General features: G+C 38.0%; 2 protein-coding genes and 1 non-coding gene across 3 annotated transcripts; all 3 read left to right on the forward strand.

The window, feature by feature from the left end:
- Positions 1 to 466: 466 nt before the first annotated feature.
- Positions 467 to 573, forward strand: LOC132670477 (U6 spliceosomal RNA). The gene has a single exon (XR_009606714.3). It is a non-coding gene; the product is annotated as a U6 spliceosomal RNA (small nuclear RNA).
- An 8,243-nt stretch (positions 574 to 8,816) lies between these two features.
- Positions 8,817 to 9,767, forward strand: LOC132669698 (olfactory receptor 11G2). Its single transcript, XM_060619701.3, has one exon. The coding sequence runs from the start codon at positions 8,832 to 8,834 to the stop codon at positions 9,765 to 9,767; it is 936 nt and encodes a 311-aa protein (XP_060475684.3). The 5' UTR covers positions 8,817 to 8,831.
- A 13,281-nt stretch (positions 9,768 to 23,048) lies between these two features.
- Positions 23,049 to 25,050, forward strand: LOC132669699 (olfactory receptor 11H4-like). Its single transcript, XM_060619702.3, has 2 exons — positions 23,049 to 23,964; positions 24,962 to 25,050. Exons 1-2 carry the CDS (start codon positions 23,052 to 23,054, stop codon positions 25,048 to 25,050), a joined length of 1,002 nt encoding a protein of 333 aa, XP_060475685.3. The 5' UTR covers positions 23,049 to 23,051.
- The last annotated feature ends 2,422 nt before the right edge of the window (positions 25,051 to 27,472 follow it).

Here is a 27,472-nt window from a genome sequence, read left to right on the forward strand (position 1 = left end):
AGGTGCACCTGCTGGAGTGGAACTATGAACTGCCCTGCTCTGGCCTCTCTTGGACCTGGGAACTGTGCCCTGAGACTCAGCTGCTTGAGGCTCACAGAGCCCAACCATAAACAAGAAAGGGAAAGATCTATGAAGAAACTAGGTAGGAGCCAAGAAGATTGATTCCTGCTGTAACTGCGCAGCCCTCTGTGCCTGAGATCTCATCACACTTTCCCCCATCTCTCATTTCTGGAAAATCAGAAGAGGCTCTTTCCCTAAAACCCATGATTGACAACACTCAGCAGAGGCCCAGTGAGTGGCTTCCTTCATACGGCCACCATACCCCATGTTACTTTGATAGACTTTCCCTTGGGCAGCTGGCAGGTGCTCCAAGTAGTTTAGAGATTGACTAGACCTCTTGTCATCCCTGAGAAGTTTGTGGCTGGAAAAGGTAATATTTTCTACTCTACTGGAATACAAAGGCAGAGTGCTCGCTTCGGCAGCACATATACTAAAATCAGAACGATACAGAGAAGATTAGCATGGCCCCTGAGCAAGGATGACACGCAAGTTCATGAAGCGTTCCATATTTTTGCTAATTGGAATACAAAGGCAGAAGGCATCAGGGTCTCCAGAGAAAGCAGGCCCCATGGGAAGAAAAGAACTAGCACAGAACAGTCTCCTGATACCATTCTTCTTCTAGAAGTAGAAAGGTGATTCTCATGGGGTAGGGCTCACTCCCTGGAGGCTCTGCTTATAATCCCTCCAACCTCTGGCAAACACCAAGAGATCATCCTATTTCTACACTTTCACTCCTTGATGGTTTTGTGGAAGAGACCACCTCTCCTCTCCAGGAAGATCAGACACCGTAAGAGAAAACTTCAGGTTTGGATTGCCCTTTTGTCGCCTTGAGAGGAATGAAATCGTGCTTGGAGGAGAAAATAAACATAAAAGAGCTAGAAAAGCTAGAAAAGGTACTACCCCCTAAATAAGTCGCCCCTTTACTTTGCTTCAGGTACATATTCTAGAGCTAACAATTCCTAAGCATTTTTGTGTGTCAGGAGGTAGATAAGATTCTTCCACAGGTTCTCTCATTCAACCATTTGGTGAAAGTGTTACTCAGCTCATTTTACAGATGAACAAACCAGGAAATAGTTTATATAATTGATCTGAGAAAGTTTCCACAGTTGGTAAAGTATGATTTGTAATTCAAACCCTAGGCTCATTACTTCAAGTTGTTTGTTTTTCTACTATGCTTAGCTGCCTATTACACTCATAAATGAGAACATTGTCCTTATTTTCAAGGGTTTTTACAGAAATGACACAGGTGTGACAATATGTCCAAACCAAATGAAGTAGATGGATGTGCTGTTATGAGAGCAGACCAATAACCCTTTCATGTCATTGTGCCTTCTTAGACCTGCTTTAGGAAAAAAGTAAAATATCAGAGAAACATCTTTCTCTCATCTTACACATTATATCTCAGGACCTGGCTGTCCTAGATTGGGTCTATCCAATCTTTCCAAAATATAATAGAAGGGAGAGTGTAGTTTATTTTGTTTGACTCATCAATTGATTCAGTCCAAGCATCCTGAATATGTAACATAACTTCAGCAGCAGTGTATTCATATGTGCACTATGTCCGACACATCACTTTCTAAAACAGTCTGGAGAAACCTTCTGCCACTGACCAAAGCCTCATGCCAGGTAAACACCACTGCCGCTCTCTGTACAGAGGAGCCAAGTAATAAAAGGCAGGTAACAATACAGTCTTGTTAGAATTATCTTTTGGAGGGGGGCACTTGGGTGGCTCAATGGGTTATGCATCCAATTCTTGATTTTGGTTCAGGTCATGATCTCCCAGCTTGTGTGATCAAGCACCATGTCAGGGCTCTGTGCAAGCAGTGTGGAGCCTGCTTAGAATTCTCTCTCTCCCTATCTCTCTGCCCCTCCCCTGCTCTCAAGCACATGCATGTACTTTCTGTCTCTCACTCAAAATAAATAAATAAACTTAAAAAAAATAAATATCTTTTTTTCACCCACTGTCAATTTAGTTAAGTCAAGCATGAAATGATGATGGCACATAGAGAATCATTTTTCACCCCTTCTTGTCTTCCAGGGCAGCTTTGTCAGACTCTCAAAGTCAGAGAATGCCCTGAAAGGTAGTTGGCCTGGATCTTTTGGCTTCATGTATGAGCAAAAATCTATCCAACTGATGTTTTATCTGAGACATAAATGTAACTAAAATATCACCTCTAGATCTATTAAAGTCTTTATAGCATGTGTACTTGTCCTGTACTTGGAATAGGAGTAAGAATTTTATACTAAAAAGTGATTAAAAATCATATGCTTTTGCTCCCCTTTCATATAAAGAAAATAAAGCTTACAAAAACAAACAAACCTCCAGTATAGCCACTAAGCAACTTTGTTGTGATGCCAAATTTAGAATTTTCATCCCAATCTCTCCTACTTCAACATCCAGAGCTGTGGGACCATAACTATCTTTAGCAGTCAGACCGAAACCTCTGGGTTTGGAGTGGAACATGTTCTACTACCCAGAATATTCCATCTCACATTGCTTCCTTTGGAAGGAATTCCTCTCAAGTCTGAGCTAATGCTCTAGTAGTCTCAGGTCAGTTGGAGCCTTTCTTGTACATTTCATTTCCTAAAATTTCATCTCACAACTTTTTTGAAGTTTAAATGAAGTGGCTGGTAAATATTTATCTATCATCTATCTATATTCTCTGTACAGTATAGGTAATCTTTTTTTGACAGATTTTTACAAAATACTATTTTCTTCCGACTGTGCTGGGCACTTAGGATAAAGAGTGAACTTGAAGGACGAAAACCATGAGTCAGGAAAGTATTTGGTTGCTTCTATTAACTAGAAGAAGGCCAATATTCTATTTCTGAACTATCATGTGCACATGCAAATTGTGTGTGTACACATGTATGTATGTGTGTAGAGACAGAGAGAAAAAGGCGAATCCTGATGGCGTTGTAAACTCATTTAATAATTTAGCTGAAATCTGGCCAAACGGGTCTGTTAGCTCAGTAGAAGAGGTTGATTCCAACTGCTGACCACTATAGGTCCTCTCTTTTTCTTATAAAGTCATTATTGTTGGACCAAGTTACCACTGTTCCACAGTCAAATGGATGGTTCTTGCCTTCCTGTCCCTATAAATATACATAGAGCAAGAGTCAGCAAACTGTGACCAATGGGCCAAATCTAGCCAGCTGCCTGTGTTTGTATGGCCACTGAACTAAGAATTTTTACATTTTTAGCTTAAATTTGAAAATCAATATATGAATAATACTGCAACACATGCAAGTTATATGAAACTCAAATTTCAGTGGACATAAATAACATTTTATTGAAACACAGGCACATGTGTTCATTTAGGTATTGTCTGTGGCTGCTTTCACAAAACAGCAAAGGGGAGTAGTTGTGATAGAGACTATATTGCCTTCAAGCCAAAATTTTTAAGAAAAAGCTTGCTGACCCTCAGTTTAAAGCATTATAGAAATGGGTCCCTCTCTACTGAAATGATGACTAGGGTGGGTATAATCCAAAGATGTGTATCTCCCAGGGAGATCAGCACAGGGGATAATGTACACCCTGTAACCCATCTGCTTGTGGAACCCTATTTTATATTTGAAGTCTTTATGTTAGTGAAGTATGTGTGTGCCTCCTTTTCACAACAGAGTGTATATATATGTGTGTGGGCATGTGAGTATAAGAGACAGAGAAAATGTGTATATATGTGTGTGTTTGGTTAACAGTATCACAAGATGAGGTTGGGGATATTAAGAGGGGCAAATCAAAGACCCTAGTTTGGAGATTTTCATTTTATTCTAAGTGCTTTGGGAAGTTAATTGAAGTCTGTGTGCAAGAAAAAGGACTGATATGATTTCCCTTTTTCCAATAGTCATTCTGGCTGTGGCATGGATAGGAGGCTGTAGAGGGCAATGGTGGAAGCCAGAAGCAGTTAGGACAGCATCACAGTGGTCCAGCGGAGAAAAGACAGCTTGAAATACAGAGAAGTGGGTGGGGCTGAGACTTATTTTGGAGAAAAATGAACAGAAATTGCTGATAATTAGACATGAGGGTAAAAGAAAGGGGGGAAATACTACACTGAAGTAAGTTCTATCAGGAAAAAAAAAAAGAGTTCTTAAACATTTAATCCAAGGGGCCAATTATTAGATTGTTGAGCAGAAGCTTACTCCTAAAATGAAATTTCATAAATGCTAGCAAATCAGCCCTGGTCAAAAATACTAATTATTAGTAACATTTGTTTTTAGTTGATCATAATTAAGTTACCTTGCTCTGCATTGGTACTAGACTTTTGGACTTAATATTTTTCAGAATCCACCAAGGACCTTTACACATAGCAGAATGCTTCCTGTGTGTCTTTGTTTTTATTTTTGATCAATCAGCGGGCTCATGTGACTCCATATAACTTTGAAAACACACTTCCAGGTATACTGCAAAAAAGGCTAAATGCTTAATGTCCTTAACCACGAGTGGAGCTGGTACAGAACGACTTTTTTAAAATGTTAATTTGGCTATTGTCAAATTATGGAAAGAGCCTAAATGTCCATCAACTGATGAATGGATAAAGAAATTGTGGTTTATATACACAATGGAATACTACGTGGCAATGAGAAAGAATGAAATATGGCTTTTTGTAGCAACGTGGATGGAACTGGAGAGTGTGATGCTAAGTGCAATAAGCCATACAGAGAAAGACAGATACCATATGGTTTCACTCTTATGTGGATCCTGAGAAACTTAACAGAAACCCATAGGGGAGGGGAAGAAAAACAAAAAAAGAGGTCAGAGTGGGAGAGAGCCAAAGCATAGGAGACTGTTAAAAACTGAGAACAAACTGAGGGTTGATGTGGGGTGGGAGGGAGAGGAGGGTGGGTGATGGGTATTGAGGAGGGCACCTTTTGGGATGAGCACTGGGTGTTGTATGGAAACCAATTTGACAATAAATTTCATATATTAAAAAAAATAAAATAAAGTAAAAAAAATTAAAAAAATAAAAATGTTAAGCACTTCTTTTTAAAAAAATTTTTTTACATTTATTTATTTATTTATCCTTGAGAGACAGAGACAGAGCACAAGCGGGGGACGGGCAGAGAGGGAAGGAGACACAGATTCCGAAGCAGGCTCCAGGCTCCAAGCTGTTGGCACAGAGCCTGATGCGGGGCTCGAACTCACAAACTGCAAGATCATGACCTGAGCCAAGTCGGCCGCTCAACCAACTGAGCCACCCAGGCACCCCATTAAACACTTCAGTTGTCTGTTTCCAACTCCCTTTTATAAAAGATAAATATGTGGTCTCAGAAATTTATTGGGCCCCTAAACAACTAAGTTTAAAAGCAGATGCTGAAACATCTGCTTTTTAATAACTAAGTTTAAAAGGCAATGCTGAAAACTATAGAAAGCTTATGAAGGAAATTGAAGAAGATATAAAGAAATGGAAAAACATTCCATGCTCATGGACTGGAAGAATAAAGATTGTTAAAATGTCAATACTACCCAAAGCTATCTACACATTCAATGCAATCCCAATCAAAATTGCACCAGCATTCTTCTCAAAGCTAGAACAAGCAATCCTAAAATTTGTATGGAACCACAAAAGGCCCCGAATAGCCAAAGTAATTGTGAAGAAGACCAAAGCAGGAGGCATCACAATCCCAGACTTTAACCTCTACTACAAACCTGTAATCATCAAGACAGCATGGTATTGGCACGAAAACAGACACATAGACCAATGGAATAGAATAGAAACACCAGAACTAGACCCACAAACGTATGGCCAACTCATCTTTGACAAAGCAGGAAAGAACATCCAATGGAAAAAAGACAGTCTCTTTAACAAATGGTGCTGGAAGAACTGGACAGCAACATGCAGAAAGATGAAACTAAACCACTTTCTTATACCATTCACAAAAATAAACTCAAAATGGATAAAGGACCTGAATGTGAGACAGGAAACCATCAAAACCCTAGAGGAGAAAGCAGGAAAAAAACCTCTCTGACCTCAGCTGTAGCAAGTTCTTACTTGACACATCCCCAAAGGCAAGGGAATTAGAAGCAAAAATGAACTATTGGGACCTCGTGAAGATAAAAAGCTGCTGCACAGCAAAGGAAACAATCAATAAAACTAAAAGGCAACCGATGGAATGGGAAAAGATATTTGCAAATGGCACATCAGACAAAGGGCTAGTATCCAAAATGTATAAAGAACTCACCAAACTCCACACCTGAAAAACAATCAAGTGAAGAAATGGGCAGAAAACATGAATGATACTTCTCTAAAAAAGACATCCAGATGGCCAACAGGCACATGAAAAGATGCTCAACATCACTCCTCATCAGGGAAATACAAATCAAAACCACACTCAGATATCACCTCATGCCAGTCAGAATGGCTAAAATGAACAAATCAGGAGACTATAGATGCTGGCGAGGATGTGGAGAAACGGGAACCCTCTTGCACTGTTGGTGGGAATGCAAACTGGTGCAGTCACTCTAGAAAACAGTGTGGAGGTTCCGCCAAAAATTAAAAATAGATATACCCTATGACCCAGCAGTAGCACTGCTAGGAATTTACCCAAGGGATACAGGAGTACTGAGGCATAGGGGCACTTGTACCCCAGTGTTTATAGCAGCACTCTCAACAATTGCCAAATTATGGAAAGAGCCTAAATGTCCATCAACTGATGAATGGATAAAGCAATTGTGGTTTCTATACACAATGGAATACTACGTTGCAATGAGAAAGAATGAAATATGGCCATTTGTAGCAACGTGGATGGAACTGGAGAGTGTGATGCTAAGTGAAATAAGTCATACAGAGAAGAACAGATTCCATATGTTTTCACTCCTATGTGGATCCTGAGAAACTTAACAGAAGACCATGGGGGAGGGGAAGGAAAAAAAAATGGTTAGGGAGGGAGGGAGCCAAAACATAAGAGACTCCTAAAAAGTGAGAACAAACTGAGGGTTTATGGGGGGTGGGAGGGAAGGGTGGGTGGGTGATGGGTATTGAGGAGGGCACCTGTTGGGATGAGCACTGGGTGTTGTATGGAAACCAATTTGACAATAAATTTCATATTAAAAAAAAAAAAGCAGAGGGGCACCTGGGTGGCTCAGTTGATTGAGCGTCTGACTTCAGCTCAAGTCATGATCTCACAGCTCCTGAGTTCGAGCCCTGAGACAGGCTCTGTGCTGACAGCTCGGAGCCTGGAGCCTGCTTCGGATTCTGTGTCTCCCTCTCTCTCTGCCCCTAACCCACTCATGTTATGTCTCTGTCTATCTCAAAAATAAATAAACATTAAAAAAATTAAAAGAAGAAAACATGTTAGTGGGTTTTTAAAAAAAAAAAGCAGAAAAGGAAAAGACTTCCAGAAAGTTAAAGTTCATAGTGTGGATACCAGAATCTAGCCTACTTTCACCCCACCAAAAGCAGGGTCCATTAAGCCCTATACTAGTTTATATACATTAAATAGAAGCAGATCTGTAGAGATCTTATCGGCTCCAAGAATCCGCCATGGCATTGGAATCAAGGGGTCCTGAGTTTAAAATGATGCAGAAGTGTTTTAAAAGAATATTTGTTGTGTTATAACTCCCCAGTCTCATCACCACCCAACACAATTGCATTCTTCTTCCAACACAACACTCTAAGTGTCCACACCTAATTCTTGAGATGGGGTGTCAGCTGGCTGTGCCACCTTTTGCTCTTGACCCTACAGATTTCCAGAACTTGACTACTCCTAGTAAGAAATTATTAGGCTCCCTGGGTCTCTTGGCAAATTTCAAAAAGCAAACTATGGATTTAACACTAAAAAAGAAGCAGTGAGGGACACAACTTTCTTTATGTTGCTCATTTATATACTTATTTACAGAGGATTCGAAGTGATTCCAAGTCCTGAGGCATGATTGTTCAACAAAAGTACTCTTACTCATTTAGAATAAAAGAAAGGCATTATGTGTATATTCATCCCTTAAAAGCCACTCTGTCTTGAGATGCTCCCCAGTAGTTTCTAGGAGATGGAGTAAAATTTTAGCTCTGCATCCCCTACAAATCCACTGCTATTTAGAATTCCATGTTATCAATAACATCCATAACTTGCACTGCTGGAATAGAATTCTATCTATAACTGTAGAGTAGGCAAATTCGTATCTCTTTTTCAGGTAAGCACAGACTTGTTTCAACATGGACCATTAACAATTCTTTCACCTTGGTCAACTGGATGACTACAATTGTTGTTTTAACACAACAGAAACTAAGATTAATTCCCTCCAGTTGGCTTGACTGTTTTACACATGAAATTGGCGTATATTATTAAATTAATAAGTTAATCATTTAGTTTTAAATAAGGCCAGTTTCAAGTCATGTAAAAGAAGTCATTCAAAAAGTTCTGAGTTTGTGTAACATAACTAACGAGTTTGACTCAGTTTCTGCCACAACTGCAATGATGTCACCTCTTTTAAAAATGAAAAAATTCCATTTTTGAAAGGATATGTAGGTAGGTAAGTAGGTAGACAGAAACTCTATTAAGCATAAGGTCTAATATAACCTTAAAACACCTCTATAACACTCTCCTTCAAGACCTTATCAATTCTAACCAAAGTTTTCTTGATTCCACAGTGAAAATGTGAATGAGAATAAAAAGCAACCCAGGTCAATTATTTCAATTTCAAAGAGAAAAGGTAACTATTAACATACGTGTCTTTATTTTCTTTCCCAAAATTGTTTAAATATAATCTGGGGCCTCATGTGTCTTTACAGTCATTCAATAATTTGATGGGTTTTTTTTTTACAGCTCCCAGATACATGAATATCTCCAACACCCCCAACACCTCCAGCACCATCACTGGCTTCATCCTCCTGGGCTTCCCTTGCTCCAGGGAGGGGCGGATCCTCCTCTTTGTGCTCTTCTCTGTTGTCTACCTCCTGACCCTCATGGGCAACGGGTCCATCATCTGTGCTGTGCGCTGGGATCAGAGACTCCACACCCCCATGTACATCTTGCTCGCCAACTTCTCCTTCCTAGAGATCTGGTATGTCACCTCCACTGTCCCCAACATGTTAGCCAACTTCCTCTCTGACACCAAGGTCATCTCCTTCTCTGGGTGCTTTCTCCAGTTCTACTTTTTCTTCTCCTTGGGTTCTACAGAATGCTTTTTCTTGGCTATTATGGCATTTGATCGGTACCTTGCCATCTGCCAACCTCTACACTATCCAACCATTATGACTGGACGTCTCTGCACCAATCTTGTGGTAAGCTGCTGGGTATTTGGTTTCCTCTGGTTCTTGATTCCCATCATCATCATCTCACAAATGTCCTTCTGTGGATCCAGGATTATTGACCACTTCCTCTGTGATCCAGGTCCTCTTCTAACACTCACCTGCAAAAAAGTTCCTGTGGTAGAGACTATCTTCTCCACTTTAAGTCCTCTGCCCCTCGTTATTCCCTTTCTCTTCATCATGGGATCCTATGCTCTGGTCCTAAGAGCAGTGTTGAAAGTCCCTTCAGCCGCTGGGAAAAGAAAGGCTTTCTCCACCTGTGGGTCTCATCTGGCCGTGGTTTCACTGTTCTATGGCTCAGTACTGGTCATGTATGGGAGCCCAACATCTGAGCATGAAGCTGGAACACAGAAGATTGTGACTCTGTTTTATTCTGTTGTGACCCCACTCCTTAATCCGGTGATATACAGTCTTAGGAACAAAGATATGAAAAATGCCCTGCAGAAATTTCTGGAAATATAAAAAGTGTTCATCAAAAAGGCTCTTGGGAAATTACAGCCCAATATTATATTTAACTTACTTACAAACATTTACAAAAATTGTATTTAACTTATTTTCAGGTAAAAAAAAAACTAGTTTTAAAAAAAATTGAGTATATTTGACACAATATTACATTAATTTCAGGCATATAACTTAGCAGATTGACAAGCTTATACACTATGCTATGTTCACAAGTATAGCTACCATCTGTCTCATTAAATGACTGTTACTATATCATTGATTGTATTCCTTATGCTCTGCTTTTTATTCCTGTGATTTACTCATTCTGTTACTGGAAGTCTGTATCTTTCTCTCTTCTTCACCCATCTTTCCCAACCCCCATCCCCCTCCACCCCTGCAACCATCAGTTTGTTCTCTGTATTTATAAGTCTAATTCTGCTTTATGTTTGCTTGTTCATTTTTAAAATACCATTTTTGAGTGGAATTATATGGTATTTGTCTTTCTCTGACTTATTTCAGTTAGCAAAAAAACCTCCAGGTCCATCCTTGTTGAATCAAATGACAAGATCTCATCCTTTTTTGTGGTTGTGTAATATTCCATTGTGAATATTTTCCTTATCCATTCATCTATTGATTTACACTTAGGTTACTCCCATGTCTTAGTTGTTGTAAATAATGGTGCAATAAACAGGGATGTGTATATCAAGTTAGTGTTTTTGTTTTCCCTGGTTAAATATCCAGTAGTGGAATTACTGGATCATATGGTACTTCTATTTTTAATTTTTTGAGGAACCTCCATATTGTTTTCCACAGTCGCTGCACAAATTTACATTCCCACCAACAGTGCACAAGGGTTCTTTTTTCTCCATTTCCTCAGCCAATACTTGTTTCTTGTGTTTTTTATTTTAGCCATTCTGAAGGTGTGAGGTGATATATATCATTATGGTTTTGATTTACATTTCCCCGATGATTAGTGATGTTTAACATCAAAAAAAAAACTAGTTTATTCCAGTAATTGTTCATCCTAGTATTAACCAAAATCCTCAAGCACTTGTAAGCATGTGTCTGTTGCTTACTGCTTCACTTGGTTCTTAATTTATCCTGTTTCTTAGCATGCAGGTTTTTTTAATTGAATGCTGAACATTATACTTCAAAAACTGTGAAGACAATGGGTACAGTAAATCCACAAAAGTTAAGTTTTCTTGTAGCAGTAGAGAAAGTAGAGGCAGATCACTTTGATCTCATTTAAAGACTATATTTAAGTGCAAAAATAGCCTAGGCCAGTTTTGCCTTTATTCCCGGAATTGACTCTTACTCCATGAACTGAGTCTCATCTGCAAGCCTGGACCCCTCCACTTTAGTGGGCCCTGGTTTCCTATTTCTGTACTCCTTGAACCCCATGCTCCTGAAACTTCTGCTCAGCTCTTTAGACTCCCAGTTTTGCTTTCTGCTAGATTTCTTGAAAACCGATTTGCATGTTAATGGCTTAGAAATTAAAGGAAAAAATGTCTTGAAGGGATACTGCATCATATGTTGAGTCTCACTTCTCTGTGGTCCTCCTCTCTCCAGGATTTGTTTCTCAAACTCCAGTTTCTTTAGCAGCAACAAACACCAAATCCTTTATCTTCTCAGTTCAGTGAAACTACTGCTTTCTGCTGAGACTTTATTCTTCCTTCCCCTCATTCTTTCCCACATCTCTCCATTTCCCCATAGTACCCCCATCCAGTGAATTGTCGAACATACTCAAGAGAAAGCACCCAAGGTGAATGTGGAACTCATTTCCTTGTCTTTCCCTTCTTGGAACTGTAGCCCCTGAATTCTTGCCTGTGTTGACTGCTCTTCAGGACCTTCAAATGATTGTGTTAGGTATTCTGCCCAGATTGTATGGTTACTTTTGGTGGCAAGGTTAGTTTAATACAAGATGCTAGTCATGACCATAACCGGAAATGCTTTTCTATTGCTTCTATTACACCTAAATTCTACACTGTCTCACTTCCTTCACTTTCCAAAAATGATCTTGTAACAAAATCATGCAAAAACTCAGAGGCAAATCAGAGATGAGTGGATATAGGGACTGGATAAACACAAGTCTGGGATACAGACCTGCTTTTCTTTTCATTGCAAGCAGCTGCAGATTCCCAAAGAGAAGCAGGTGAAGCAGGGAGATCTCTGCTTACAGTAAAATAAGAGGTAAAAGCAGAACAACAGAGAACAGATTTAAGCTTTTTTTTCTGTATAGGAGGTGCTCAGGCATTGTACATCAGTAAAAGTATTTACTCAGGAATTGTATTAGTCACTTGCACTAGTTCCCCTTGAACTCCCTCCTAGGTCCTAAATGAAAGGTAATCTTAATATTGAAATGTCTTCACCAATTCAACAACCTGATCCGCATAAGAAGAAAATGATGGTTAGGAATCAGGAGTGATGTGCTAAGGATAATAACTTTAATGGTAAAAAACAAAAATTTCCTATCTACCACCCTTTTCATTAACCCAAGTTGTTTTGTTACCAACTCATCCTATATTTCTATCTTGAAGACTTTTCAATTATTTGCCCATCAATAATTTAGGATGTCTCAATTATTTGTCAAACACTGTTTCCTTGATGTACATAAAGGTACATTAACAGTAAGAGAACAGAACAATATCCCAGTAGGAAAATAAGCAAAAGGATATAAACAACATACAGAAAATATCCTTAAACATATGGTAAGAGCACAAATTCATTCATAAAAAAGATAAAGGCAGAATAAGCCTATTTCATTTTTTTTTTAATTTTTTTTATTTTTTAATATATGAAATTTACTGTCAAATTGGTTTCCATACAACACCCAGTGCTCATCCCAAAAGGTGCCCTCCTCAATACCCATCACCCACCCTGCCCTCCCTCCCACCCCCCATCAACCCTCAGTTTGTTCTCAGTTTTTAACAGTCTCTAATGCTTTGGCTCTCTCCCACTCTAACCTCTTTTTTTTTTTTTCCTTCCCCTCCCCCATGGGTTTCTGTTAAGTTTCTCAGGATCCACATAAGAGTGAAACCATATTTCATTTTTAACCCATCAGAGTGACAAAGACCAAGCAGTTTGATAACCATTGTATGGTTGAGAATGGTATCTTCTCTGACACTTGCTGGTAAAGTATAAATTTTACAAACTCTATACAGGACAATTAGACAACTTTGATCAAAATTTAGAATATAGACACCCTGTAACCCATAAACCCAACTTCTAAGTTACTCAGTCTACACATATTCTCACATATGTGGGAAATGATGAAAGTATAAGAATATTCATTGCATTATTGCTATAACAGTACATTATATTGCAAAATGTTGAGAAAAATGTCAATTCCCATTAATAGAAGACTAGTTAAATAAACTATAGTTCAGTCATACTACCTTAAATCTTATATGTAATGTTATATAGTATCTCCAAGATATGTTGTGTTTTGGGGCTTATTTATTATTATTATTGAAGTATAGTTGACATCCAAGATATATTGTTGAGTGAAGAAAGCGAGGTGAGTAGCTGAGAGTAACTACCTTTCATGTAAATGTATAGACTATCTCCTGAAGGAGATCTAGAGACTGATAACAGTGGTTGCTTTAAATGACAAGACTTTGGTGTCTGAGGAACAAGAGACAAAGGAGCGGTTTTCTTCATACCCCCTTTTGAACTCTTTACATTCTTTGTTGTATGGCTGTATTATTTATTTAAAAATAAATAATGATACAATTGTTTTTAGACAAAGAATAACTTCCTGGATTAATTTCCTTTTTAAGTTTATTATATTTATTTACTTGAGGCGGGGTGGAGGGTAGAGACAGGGAGAGAGAGAAAGAGAATATCAATCAGACTCCACATGGCTAAACTCACAAACCTTGACCCGAGCTGAAATCAAGAGTCGGAGGCTTAACCCACTGAGCTGCCCAGGTACCCCTAGAGCAGCTTTCTGATAATTAGATCTAAAAAATCATTCCCACACACCCCCCCCCAACAATTCTAGGATTCCTTAGGAGCCTATTCACTTATAGAAAATTTGAAGTAGTGTCCAAAGAACATCTTAACATTTTTTTACTCAGAATTTTTGGTACTTCAGAGAAAATAAGAGACATGTCTTTTTCCTGTTAGGGTTTCTACAAATATACTGTGACAAACTGTAACTATCTTATAACATTTATATTTAGACATCGTCTTTTTCATTGTTCAACTATATATTCTTGTTTTTGTTGTTGAGCACCTACAATCCAAGACACTGAGCCTGGAAATAAATTTGATCCAGAAGTATATAAGAGACATTTTCTTCCCTCAAAGGGCTCACAGTCTCGTGATACAGAGGCATAAAAATATTGCAAGGGTTTTCTTTTTTATTAAATGATACACATGCAATGAGAGGGGAAGAACCAAATGCTATGAAAGATCGTGATAAGTAGCAGGTGTGTAAGCATGGATCTGTGTCATGTGAAAGAAGTTTTAAGCATAGCTAATCATAGGGCATTGTCTTTTTGTAAGTACACCTCAGCCTACAAAATAAAAGCGCTTTAATAAAAAGCATATTTGCTGGTAAAGAAGAAGATAAACTGTCACTATTTGCAGATGACATGATACTATTTTTAGAAAGCCCTAAAGAATCTACAAAAAAACTATTAGAATAAATTAAATCAGTAAATTTTCAGGACACAAAATTAATTATGAGAAATCAATTGTGTTTCTATACATTAATAAGTGTAGACAGAAAAATTAAGGAAACAATCCCAATTATTACAGCTGCACCAAAAAGAATAAGATACCTAGGAATAAACATCACTAAGGAGGTGAAAGACCTGTACTCTGAACATTATAAAACATTCATGAAAGATATTGAAGATGACAAACAAATTGAAAGATATTCCATGCTTTTGAAAGATATTCCATGTTTTTGAAGAAGTAATACTGCTAAAATTTCCATACAACCCAAAGCAATCTATGGATTCAATCCCTATTGAAATACCAACAGCATTTTTCATAGAACTAGAACAAATGATTTTAAAGTTTGTATGGAACCACAAAAGACTCCAAATAGCCAAAGCAATCCTAATAAAGAATAACAAAGCTGGAGGTATCACAATTCTAGATTTTGAAATATACCACAAAGCTATAGTAATTGAAACGGTATGGTACTGGCACAAAAACAGACTGTGGAAAACAGTATGGAGTTTCCTCAAAAAATTAATAATAGAAATACTATATAATCTAATAATTCCAGTACTGGGTATTTCCTCCAAAAAACAAAAATATTAATTCAAAAGAAACATGCATGCTTAATGTTAATTGAAGCATTATTTACAATAGCCAAGATATGGAAGCAACCTAAGCATCCATCAGTAAATGAATAGATCAAGAAGACATGGTATATACATACAATGGAATATTACTCACCCATAAAAAAACGAGATATTGCCATTTGTGACAATGGATGGACCTAAAGGTCCATTATTATACTATGTGAAATAAGTCAGACAAAGAAAGGCAAGTATGATATGATTTCACTTCTGTGTGGGATCTAAAAAACAAAACAAATGAATAAATGAAGAAAAAGCAGAATCAGACCTATAAATACAGAGAACAAACTGATGGTTGACAGAAGGGAGAGGGGTAGAGGGGTGGGCAAAATCTGTGAAGGGGAATGGGAGATATAGGCTTCCAGTTACGGAATGAATAAGTCATGAGAATAAAAGGCACAGAAAAGGGAATATAGTCAAGGTATTGTAATAGCATTGAATGGTGACAAGTGGTAGCTACACTTGTGGTGAGCATAGCATAACATATTATCGACAAGCACCGAGTAATGTATAGAATTGTTAAATCACCACATTATACACCTAACATCAATATAACACTGTATGTTGACTATACTAGAATTAAATTTTTTTAAATAAAGTTGTTGAACCACTATGTTGTACCTGAAACCAATATAACATTGAGTGTCAACTATACTCAAATTTTAAAATAAATAAATAATTTTTAATTTTTTTAGAGCAAGAATATAAGTACTTAGAAAATCTTCTATAAGCCACTATATAACTAACTACTCCGAGAGATTAATGAGCTCCCCAAAACAAAATGGCTATAAAATGCAATGTAAATTAAAGCCCAAATTGAAATATTATTTTAAAAATTTTAGTAAACACAAATTTTCATTATAGAAAGATGGTTACTTCAATCTATCATCCTGATAAGAATAAAGAAAAACACTGATTTTTTTTTAAGTAATCTCTATGCCCAACGTGGGCTTGAACTCATGACCATGAGATCAAGAATCACATGCTCTACTGACTGAGCCAGCCAGGTGCCCCTCAAAAATACTGCATTAAAAAAAAATAAAACTTGAAAATACTGACAATATGAAGAGTCAATAGGAAACTCCTAAGTCAAAAAATTTTTTGGAAGTCTGAATGGTAAGCACTGGTCACGTTCAGAATGCACTTGCCCATAGATAAAATCATGATGTTTCATGGCAGTGCCTGGCTGCAGAGATGGAGATGGGAACCGAGGGCTCACATGAAGCTGGAACCTGTAGTGGTCTTCATCCTCAAGTAATTACGGACCAGAACTAAACCTGACACCATTCAAAAGGAAAATCAAAAATCAGCCATCCCTGGAAGTTTATGGCCATGGTTCAGCTGTTGCTTGGATTTGGACTTCACATACGATTTTCTCCAATTTCCCCAACATATTGCCAGCAGCTGTGGAAGAGTGGAATGGGAAGTTATTGTTTAGTGGGCATAGAGCTTCAGTTTGGGATAATGAAAAAGTTCTGGAGATGGATGTTTGTGGTGGTTGCATTACAATGGGAATGTGTGTAATGCCTCAAGACCATACACTTTAAAATGGTTAATGGTTATTTTTATGTTATATATATTTTACCACAATAAAAAATATTATAAAACCATCAAAAAGAGGTAATAGAGGAAAATGACATAAAAATACACGAATAATATGAAAGAAGGCAAGAAAGAAGAAACAAAGAACAGATAAGACAGAAAACAGTCTTGGGACACCTGGATGGCTTGGTCGGTTGAGTGTTTGACTTGATTTGGGCTCAGGTCATGATCCCAGAGTCATGGGATTGAGCCCCAGAATCAAGCTCCATATTGAGCATGGAGACTGCTTAGGATTCTCTCCCTCTCTCCCTCTCTCTCTCTCTCTCTCTCTCTCCCTCTGCCCCTCTCCCCTGCTCACATTTTCTCTAAAGTGAAAATTAAAATAAAATAAATAAAATAAAATAGTCTATCAGTAACTAAGGACTGGAAGCAAAAATTTGCAGATGTCAAGTATGTAAAGAAAATACTCTCCCAGAATATAAATAATGTATGTTGTGAACATTTTCTATATTTCACAGTGAAAAAGACTTCTGAAAACAAAAAGAAATTCTCTAGAAATCCACATATAGACACCTCACCATTGCCTTTTAGACATTATTCCTACCTTCACTCTAGGAGCCAATTTAACCCAAACTATGAAAACTATGGATAAGGAAAGGATGCTACACCAAGGGGTCTTGTGGGAGTCATAAACCATCCCAAGGGGAGACTGAAAACTTCATAATAATCTCTATGATGAAACTTTAATTGTACCCTTGAGAGTCTCAATAATACATCCTATGCATTTATTTATCTGTACCCCTTCTCAAAATCTCCTCATGAAGTTTATATCTTACTTTGTTCAGCTATTCTAAAACAAAAGTAACCAATATATAAAATTCACCTATTGAATTTCCTCTGCTGAGTGAGACAAATGAAAGATCCAGGTGCTTGGGGGTGATTGAGGTCTCTCATACAGCTCTTGATGAAAATATTGATATGTCAATGGAGGTCCGCACCTCAAGGATAGATTGTAGGGCTGTATTTCTTTCCACTGGCTATCCTATTGCCCAACAGAAGTACCCTAATGCTATAACTGTTTCTTTGGAGCACTTCAGGAAGGGAAGAAAGGGAGTGTCAGAAGTTAATTTTGTCTATCCCAGGATTCTCAAGGTCAGGCTCCCCCATTTTGGTTCCACATAAAGGAAAGAGAGGAATCAATAAGAAGATATCAACTCAGAGTTCACTCCCAGCTTTCTCCACACTTAGACCTATCATGAAGGGTAAGTAACTTTTCTGTCTAGGCATCATTGCACTTTTTCTAAGACATCCATAAATGGAATTCTAGCTCCAGTAAAATCCCATTTTAAAATTAATACATTTTGGCAAACTTGGGTGGGTTTCATGCCTCTGGATATGTGATTTCATCCACAATATCTCCCATAACATAATAATAAGTTATGTTACATGAGCTGTTGACTCCAGTGCCAAGCTACTCAGATCTCCCTCAGCTTAACAATCCCTGAAATTTTCTTGCCTAATGATTCATAAAAGAATGCCTCATTATTCAGAAATTTGACAAATTACATAATTTTGTTTTAGAAACTGTTCAACGTTGTACTCAATAACTCATTTTCTACAATGCCCTCAATTAAATATAACTTATTCCCAGTTAGTCTTATGCACATCACAGGTAATATAATGCCCTTCCTTTAACCATTTTTCTACATCTTGAATTGTTAACACTACTATCTTTTAATGTCTTCTTCTTTTATATCAGAAGCTCTATGTCTTTAAGTACCAGAATGTAGAAGAAAGTTAATAAAATAAAAAACCTGAGCAACCAAAGAGAGCTACCCATAGCTCTGCTATGTGATGCACTGGAACCTACTGACTTTTTAACCAGTTTTTTAGGTTTATTTAATATTGGTTTTCATTTGGGTTTTTAAATGGTTATGTTAAAAAAATTATCCTAGTTACTTGGTAATCATAGTTGTTGGTAATATTATTATACTAGTATATTCCAGGAACTGTACTAGGCATACATGTTCAACAGTATTTTCACAAAAGCTCTGAAAAATAGGTGCTGCCTCACTTAAGAGCATACAGTACGTCATATGGTTTTTGATCCCAAATCAATCTAGATGTTATCATTTATTTTCCTCTAACTACAGTTATATAAGAGGACCACTGAGTTATGTATTACTGGACTGAGCCAATCAGTTGTGAGCCTGTTCCAGCTATGGTATGTCACCACATAGCTATTGTCAGAGTGGGTGACCTCGTCCTCACCAAAGCAGCCACTTTCCTCCTAAAAATACATTCCTAGTCCATCAGAGAGGCCCATTTTTTCTTTCTGGGTTATATGTACAGCAGCTCCACTCCACTACTGGACCATCCAAACAAAGAAAGCACTTACATTGATCTATGCGCCCAAGACAGATTTGAAAAACATTTGGTAGGGAAAATCAACAGGATATGGTGATTGACAGCCTATGAGAAGTGACAGAATTAGAAAGTGCCTGGAATGATTCTCAAGTTTTTCGCTTTAGCAAATGCCAAGAGTGGAGCCATTCACCAAGAAATGTACAAAAGGGACAGGAAACTCTTAGAAAGAAATAGATGAAATAAGAGGTATTAAGCAGAATGGTGATTATAGATTTGAAGATATAAAAAAGGGTAAATAACTAAGGAGGCTTATATTTAGAATGAACACTCAAACATGACAGAGATATGAGGCCAGAAGGGATTAATGGGCCACTGGTTTAAACATGACCTTGCTACAAGTCACATAAGACTCTGTCCAATGATGTTCAGATTGCACACTCAGTGATAGCCCATAAATTCAGTAGATGAGCCTTTTTGTGATAGGATTGGCAAGACCAAAATTTACCCAACCACTAATTCACTCAATAAATGCCTACTATGCACCAGAAACTCAATCAACTGAGAATATAAAGATAAATTAACATCATTACTTAATTATAAAAGTTGTCAAGCTAGAGGGAAACATAAATACATGATTTAGCCATTATGCACATGCTCTAGTAGAGACATCCATAACATGCTATAGAAATATTAAGCAGGAATTTATCTTATAGGTAAAGACAGAGAAACTCAAATATCATATGATCTCACTTCTATGCAGAATCTAAAAAACAGAATGAATAAACAAAAAGCAGAATCAGACCTATAAATGCAGAGAACAAATTCATGGCTATTAGAGGGGAGGGAGGTGGAGAGATAGGGCAAATAAGCGAAGGGGAATGGAAGATACAGTATTCCAGTTAAGGAATAAGTCATGGGAATAAAAGTTACAGCACAGGCAATATAGTCAATGGTATTGCAACAGCATTGTACAGTGACACATGATAGCTACACTTGTGGTGAGCATAGCTTAACATATAAAGTTGGTGAATCACTATACTATACACCTGAAATTAATGTAACATTGTTGCACTCAAAGAAAAAATTATTTTTGTTTTTAAATAGTTTTGGGGTGCCTGTGTGGCTCAGTAGGTTGAGCGTGTGACTCTTAATCTTGGCTCAGGTCATGATCTCATGGTTCATGAGTTTGAACCTTGCGTTGGGCTGTGCACTAACAGTGCGGAGCCTGCTTGGATTTTCTCCTTCTCCCTCTCTGCTCCTCCCCTGCTCATGCTTTCCCTCAAAATAAATAAACTTAAATAATAAATAAGTAAATAAATAAATAAGTTCTGACTTGATGACTTTAGTAAATATCAAAAAGATATCTAGAAACCTTCATCATCAAAAACTAGGATGTAATAAATTGATTAGTCTATTAATTTTTTAATCATTATAAGCTCACTTTATGGATCAAGTATCTTAAGACACGTGTTTAAGAATATTAATAAAGTGCTTATTATAATATAAAACATTGATCATCTAAATCTATCACAAGGCAGTTGATTAAATCTATGGAAGACAATGCAGCCATTGAACTATGATATAGAGCTATAATATATATTTTTAAATTTCAATTGTAGTTGGAGTATATATTAGTTTCAGGTGTACAACATAGTGATTTGACAATTACCTACATTACAAAATGCTTATCACCATATGGGGCCCCTGGGTGTCTCAGTTGGTTAAGTGTCTGACTTTGGCTCAGGTCATGATCTCACAGTTCATGGGTTCAAGCCCTCCATCAGGCTCTGTGCTGACAGCTCAGATCCTAGAGCCTCCTCAGATTCTGTGTCTCCCTCTCGCTCTCTGCCCCTCCCCCACTCACACTCTGTCTCTCTCTCTCTCTCTCAAAAATAAATAAACATTAAAAAAAATTTTTTTAATGCTCATCACCATAAAAATAGTTACTGTCTGGCACCATACAATGTTATTACAATATTATTGACTACATTCCCTATGCTGTACTTTTCACCCTGTGAAAAGTCATTTTATAACTGGAAATTTGTGCCTCTTAATTCTCTTATTTCCCCTACTCCCCCAAGCCCCTCCACACTGGCAACCATCAGTTTGTTGTCTATATTTATGAGTCTGTTTCTATATTTTTGTTGTTCATTTTGGTTTTAGATTCCACATACAAGTGAAATCATATGGTGTTTGTCTTACTCTGTATGACTTACTTCACTTAGCATAATACCCTCTAGGTTCATCCATGTTGTCTCAAATGGCAAGATTTTAATTTTTTTATGGCTGAGTAATATTCCACTGTGTATATAAACCACATCTTTTTTATCCATTCATCTACTGATGGACACTTAGGTTGCCTTCATATATTGGCTGTTATAAATAATGATGCAATAAATATAGGCATGCATATACCTTTTCAAATTAATGTTTCCATTGTCTTAAGGTAAATACCCAGAAGTGGAATTACTGGATCATATGGAGTAGAGCTTTATTTTTAAAATGGAAAAAATACTAAAGTATATTAAGTCTTAAAAACATGCTATAAACATCCTATTTTGAAAAATCCCATTTTAATTTTTAAAGAAAAGAAGTATGCAATTCTTCAAAGAGTTAAAATTTGCTTATTCTAAGAAGTGGGATTGTTTTGGGGGTTTTTTGGTTTGTTTCTATATTTTTCATGCTCTTAGTTATTAAAAAATAAGAGTTTTTCATTTTGAAAGTAAATTTTATTTGGGTAAGGTAAATGTATATAAATGTATTTATAGCATCTGTAGCATTAGTAAACTGAAATGACAATACATAAGCATTTTACATTGTTTGAAATGTATTGAATAACTTAATGTTTGAAAATATTCTTGCATTTGGAGAAATCTTATTTAATATTTTCACATAAGGTTTGTGTATAACCAAAATGGCAAAAAATATCATTTGTGTTCAGCAAGAAGAATTAATCTTTTGCAACATTTAGAGCTACGTTATGTTTGTTTGTCTATTTGACTTTTGATAATTAACCTTTCCCAGTTTGTGAAGATTCTGAGTTTCCTGCATGTGAGCAGGGGAGACTGCAATCAGTAATGTTGAAACTCATCATCTGTGATATGTAGACAGCATAAGAATGAATCCTTCCAAGTAGCTGAACCATATATTTTGAAATAAATACTTACTTTACTTTAACAAATACGTTACTTTAATGAGAGATTTATGGTAAATTATTCAAAACACTTCACTTGTTTAAAATAGTGAAGATTCAATTGACTAATTAGGGGAGGGTTTTTTTTATGCTTTCTTAAAATTATTTTTCAAGAGAGAGAGAGAGACAAAGTGTGGGGTTGAGGGAGGGGCAGGGCAGAGAGAGCGAGAGAGAATCTGAAGCAGGCTCCAGGCTCTGAGATGGCAACATATAGCTCGTCGCAGGGCTCGAACCCATGGACAGGGAGACCATGACCTGAGCTGAAGTCTTCAAAAAAATATTACTATGACCCCTCCTCCTGGTTTTTATGCTAAAATTTATAATTCATTAATATGTTATAAGAGAAAATTATTCTGATGTGAAAAGCTCAGAAAGCATAATGGACATTCACAGCCCTAGGATATCTGAGATACCAAGTACTTTCTACTTAGTGAGAGATGTCAAAAAAGAAAAAAAAAGTTATATGAGTTCTGACTTGGCTAAAAAATTAGCACAGACTAAAAGCTGTTCTATCAGTTTTTTTAACTATGGGTGGGGAAAAAATACAAACACTTAACTGCATTTAACAGTGGGTAATACTCCGAGTTTCCAAAATCTCAAAGGTAAGATAGTATTTTCCTTTCAAACCTAACCCCACTGATAATGAAAATTTAAATAATGTAAATCATTCCATTGTTATGAACCTAAGTTTATTGAAATTTGGGATAGTCAGAATTATTGATTGGTTACTTTTAAATAAGAGCTGACGAGTTAGTGGATGAGTTATTCCAAACTAATTGCCAAATAGCCAACACACACACCTTGCATAGGTTTCCTACCGGTTTTCCAGGAAACAAAATATCTTGTATAATCGTGTTTTCTGTCTCCTCTGCAGCCCTGGAATTTATGAACAGTTCAGAGACAAGCACTGTGACTGAGTTTGTCCTCCTAGGCTTCCCTGGTTGTCAGGAGTTGCAAAGTTTCCTTTTCTCACTGTTCCTGGGGATCTATATATTTACCATAATGGGAAATGGGATTATTGTCTGTGCTGTGAGGTTGGACCAACGGCTCCATACCCCAATGTATATTCTCCTAGGCAATTTTGCTTTCCTTGAAATCTTGTACATTACCTCCACTGTGCCCAGTATGCTAGTCAATTTCCTCTCAGAAACAAAAACCATCTCTTTCGTTGGCTGTTTCCTCCAGTTATATTTTTTTACTTCCCTTGGTACAACTGAGGCATATTTCCTCTGCATCATGGCATATGATCGGTACCTCGCTATCTGCCACCCACTGCACTACTCAACCACCATGACCCAACAACTCTGCTATATCTTGATGTCTCTTTGCTGGGTATTGGGGTTCCTTAGTTACTCTGTCTCCACTATACAGCTCTCTCAATTGCCTTTCTGTGGACCCAACACCATTGACCACTTTATGTGTGACATGGACCCACTGATGGCTCTGTCCTGTGCTACAGCTCCAGTCATGGAGATCATCTTCTATGTCCTGAACTCTCTCATCATCATCCTCACACTTCTGTATATTCTTGGCTCCTATACTCTTTTACTGATAGCTGTGTTAAAAGTGCCTTCAGCTGCTGGCCTGCGGAAGGCCTTTTCCACCTGCGGATCACATCTGACAGTGGTATGCTTATTCTTTGGAGCCCTTTTGGCAATGTATGTGAGTCCCACAGCTGATAACCCAGTTGAAATTCAGAAGATTTTGACTTTGTTCTACTCCGTGGTGACTCCCTTCTTAAACCCTCTGATTTACAGTTTACGAAACAAGGACATGAAGGCTGCACTGAAGAAAATCCTGAGGATAGAATGAACGTAAACTAGTCTACATGAGACCAAGCAAACCAATGTCCAGACATAAAAAATTAATTAAGAACTTGATTTACTGTTGCCAGTTCTCCAATGCACACTTCAAAAAACATGTTTCTCAGTGAGAATGCTTTATTCTTCAACCAACCTGGTAGAGTTAAACCATAACTGATTCATTTACATTGCAAATGTAACAATATTTCCAACATGGATAACTCCAGTAGGTAGTGGTATGAGGGCATCATACTGTGCTATTGTATACTGTGTAGCTTTGGTTATTTGGAGATGGTGGTGGAAGGTAGAACAAGGGCAATTATCCCAGGTGCACATCATTGCTGTATTCAAAACATTAAGACAGACCAATATTTTTTAAAGTGAATAAAGAATCTAATTTAAATGACTAATGGATACATACTTAAGGGATTTAATAACAATGCCTTCCTTATCCCTTGGGTCTGCATGGTTGAGAATCTTCCAGGTTAGGGATAGACTGAAAGTTTCATGCTTATATAAGAAATACGTGTCCTAACATCAGATAAAATTGTAATAATTCTTTCAAGAAAGAGTTTGTTAGTACTTATTGTGTTCTTGGCACTCTTTTAAGTACCAGAGATACACCATGACCAAAATGTTCAAAACCCGTATCCACATAGTTTACTTTCTAGTGGGGACAGACAATTTAAAAAATAAGTAAAATATATAGGATGTCAAAGCATGATAAGCACTTTGGAGAAAGTGGAATGAGGACAGGAAGTGTGGAAGAAGGAGCTGAAATTTTAACTAGGATGATCATCAGAGAAGGCCACATGAAGAAGGCAGTATTTAAGCAAAATCTTGAGTAGATGAAGAAATGAGCCACACAGACAGCTGAGGCCAGAGCATTCCAGGCAGAGGGAAACAAGTTCTCTATAAGATCCCAAGGCAGAATTATGTTCAAGTAACAGCAAGGAGGTTGGTTTGGCTGAAGTAGAGAAATTAAGGGGGAAATTTTTGGAGATAAAGTCAAAGAGAATGATCAGAGGGCCAAATTGTGCAGGACCTTGTACACCATAGTAAGAACTTTTAATTCCATGTGAGATGGGAAGCCTTTGGAGATTTTTGAACAGAGGAGCAACATTACCCCATTTATATTATGAAAATGTTGTTGACAATAGACTAGAGAGAGGCATGGCCATTTTAAAGCTCTTATTTCCAGTTACATTAAAAAAAAAAGTTTGTTTCTTTTCAAAGGAATTTGTATCTGTAATCTGTCCTTAAGGATACATAGTTGGGGATGGGGAAAAGCCAGGGAGCTCATTTGCTCAAAATGAATGGAAAGTTCTCCTAGATTCTAAAAAAGGACATTCTAACTCTGGAATGATGTTTTTGTGACAATCTTAAGAGATAATGTAGGGGAGAGCTTGGGGAGATGGCAGAATAAGAAGGCCCTGACCTCATCTCATCCCACACTTACAAGTAAATATCATAAATATCCAAGTCAATAAACCAGAGAGCAATCCAAAGACCGGCAGAACAAACTCCACAACTAAATATAGAGGAGCTGCACCTGAAAGATTATGAATGTTAGAAAGGCAGAGGAAGGATCCCTGTAGGAGGGAGGTAGCTGCACAAATGGAGAGGGCAGAGAAATGGGCCCTCATCTCAGGGAGCTCACACAGAGAAGATTAATCCCAGTAGTGTTTAGCTTTGAAAACCAGAAGGGCTGAATTCTGTGAGTTTGTAAAACCAGTGGAACTTGAAGCCTGGAGCTTTAAAACTCAGCTGACTCAGCACTAGGTGATGTGCCACGCTTAATGAGACAGCAGCCTGCACAGAAAGACAACATAGAAAATGGCAGTTTACACAATGAGGGTCAGGGAGAGGGGGAAAATGGGAGACAAATATGTCCATACTGATTTAGGAGCATGTTGGGGGACTCCTTGGAAAATAAGGGAGCTGGCAGGTGGGCGGTGTGAAGAGGTGAACTGGGGGAGAGAGAAGCCCCACAGGGTAGGCAGCTGTTTTTGCAGAGACAGGATAGAGGAAGGGGGGGGGGGGTGTGACACATCAAGTGAGTAGAGGAAAAGCACTCCCCCTGAAAGTAGCTGGAGAGAAAGAGAAAGAGTGGAAACACAAGGGACTGAACAAAAAAATCTGTTCCCCAAACCACTGACAGGTAGAAAAGAGAGGGTTTCAATACCATTAGGACTCTATAAACAGGGGATCACAGAGTCAGAAATTCTAGAGCTCAATACCTGGCATTGCTCTGGTGGGGATGAAGGGAGAATTCCCAGAAGCAGGCAGATAGGTCCAAGGGGTCCGTGGGCCACATGGGGAGAAGTGGTTCCCTGTTTGGAGAACAAACAGTGGCTCCACCCCCCAGGGGACTCCAGAGAACAGCCACATTTGCTAGTATTGGAACAAAGATGCCAGAGTGCGGTGAAACCTGGCGCCAGCTGTGTGTTGTGATTCGCCATAATCTCTGAACCTCTTCTGGCGCAAGCCAGCACCTGGTCACAATCTCTGAACCTCTGCCACAGTGCAATCTAATGGACGTTCTCTGGGGCAAGTCAGTACCCAGCCCTTGCTCAGCAAGACCCTCCCCCAGAGGGTTGGAGCAGGTCCAAGCCACAGGGTTCTTAGAAGTGAGGGGTTTGGAAACACAGCCCCATCTGAGTTAAAATTTAGGAGGGAGATGCTGCCTGTCAGGCTGATGTCTTGGACAGGGACAGTGTAGAAGCAGGAAGGGGGCAGAAGCCTAAGACAAAGGAGGGGTGCTTGATTGCAGGTCGGTGAGAGCGCAGAGTTCCTGTGCCAGAAATTAGGAAGCTGGGTGATTCCATATTCACCTCTCCAATGCATGGCATACTTGCACTTGCTGCCTACACTGATCCACCCCCAAATTGAGTCTAGACAAATACTTATATCTGTATTTGTTATATCTATATCTATACAAATATAGATCTACAAATATCTTATATCTATACAAATATCAGTATAAATAAATAATTTTTTTTTAATTTAAGTGCTTAGAAGTTTGGCACCAAGAATAAAGCAAGTATATTTGGGAAAAATCTCTCTCCCCACCAACACACACACTCTTTTCTCCCCTATTAACCTGTGCCACTCGCTGCTCTCCTCCACTTCATCCCCCAGGTAGATCAGTTCCTTAGAGGAAGGAATCTCCACCAAGAGGACAATTTTCCCTCCCTCTCTTGGATATTTATTCTGACCTCTGTGTCTATTTCAAACCACTGGGGGAAATATAAACAAATATAGGACCAGAGATACATAAACAGAGAACTAGATGCCTCCCAATGAACGTTCTGGGGAACTATGACTTCTGTTCAGGAGGGACATGTAAATTCTTAGTAATTACTGGCATGAAAAATACAGTTCATTTGGTTCAGAATACTAAAGGAAGGAAGTCTCTGGGGCCACAAATGCTGCTCTCCACCCATGAATGTTTTAGATTGTTAAATGAGGACACTCTTGTGGCTGGAGTTTCCCCTTGCGTCT

Source organism: Panthera onca, chromosome B3, assembly GCF_046562875.1.
Source record: "Panthera onca isolate mPanOnc1 chromosome B3, mPanOnc1 haplotype 2, whole genome shotgun sequence".
Taxonomy (NCBI): Eukaryota; Metazoa; Chordata; class Mammalia; order Carnivora; family Felidae; genus Panthera; species Panthera onca.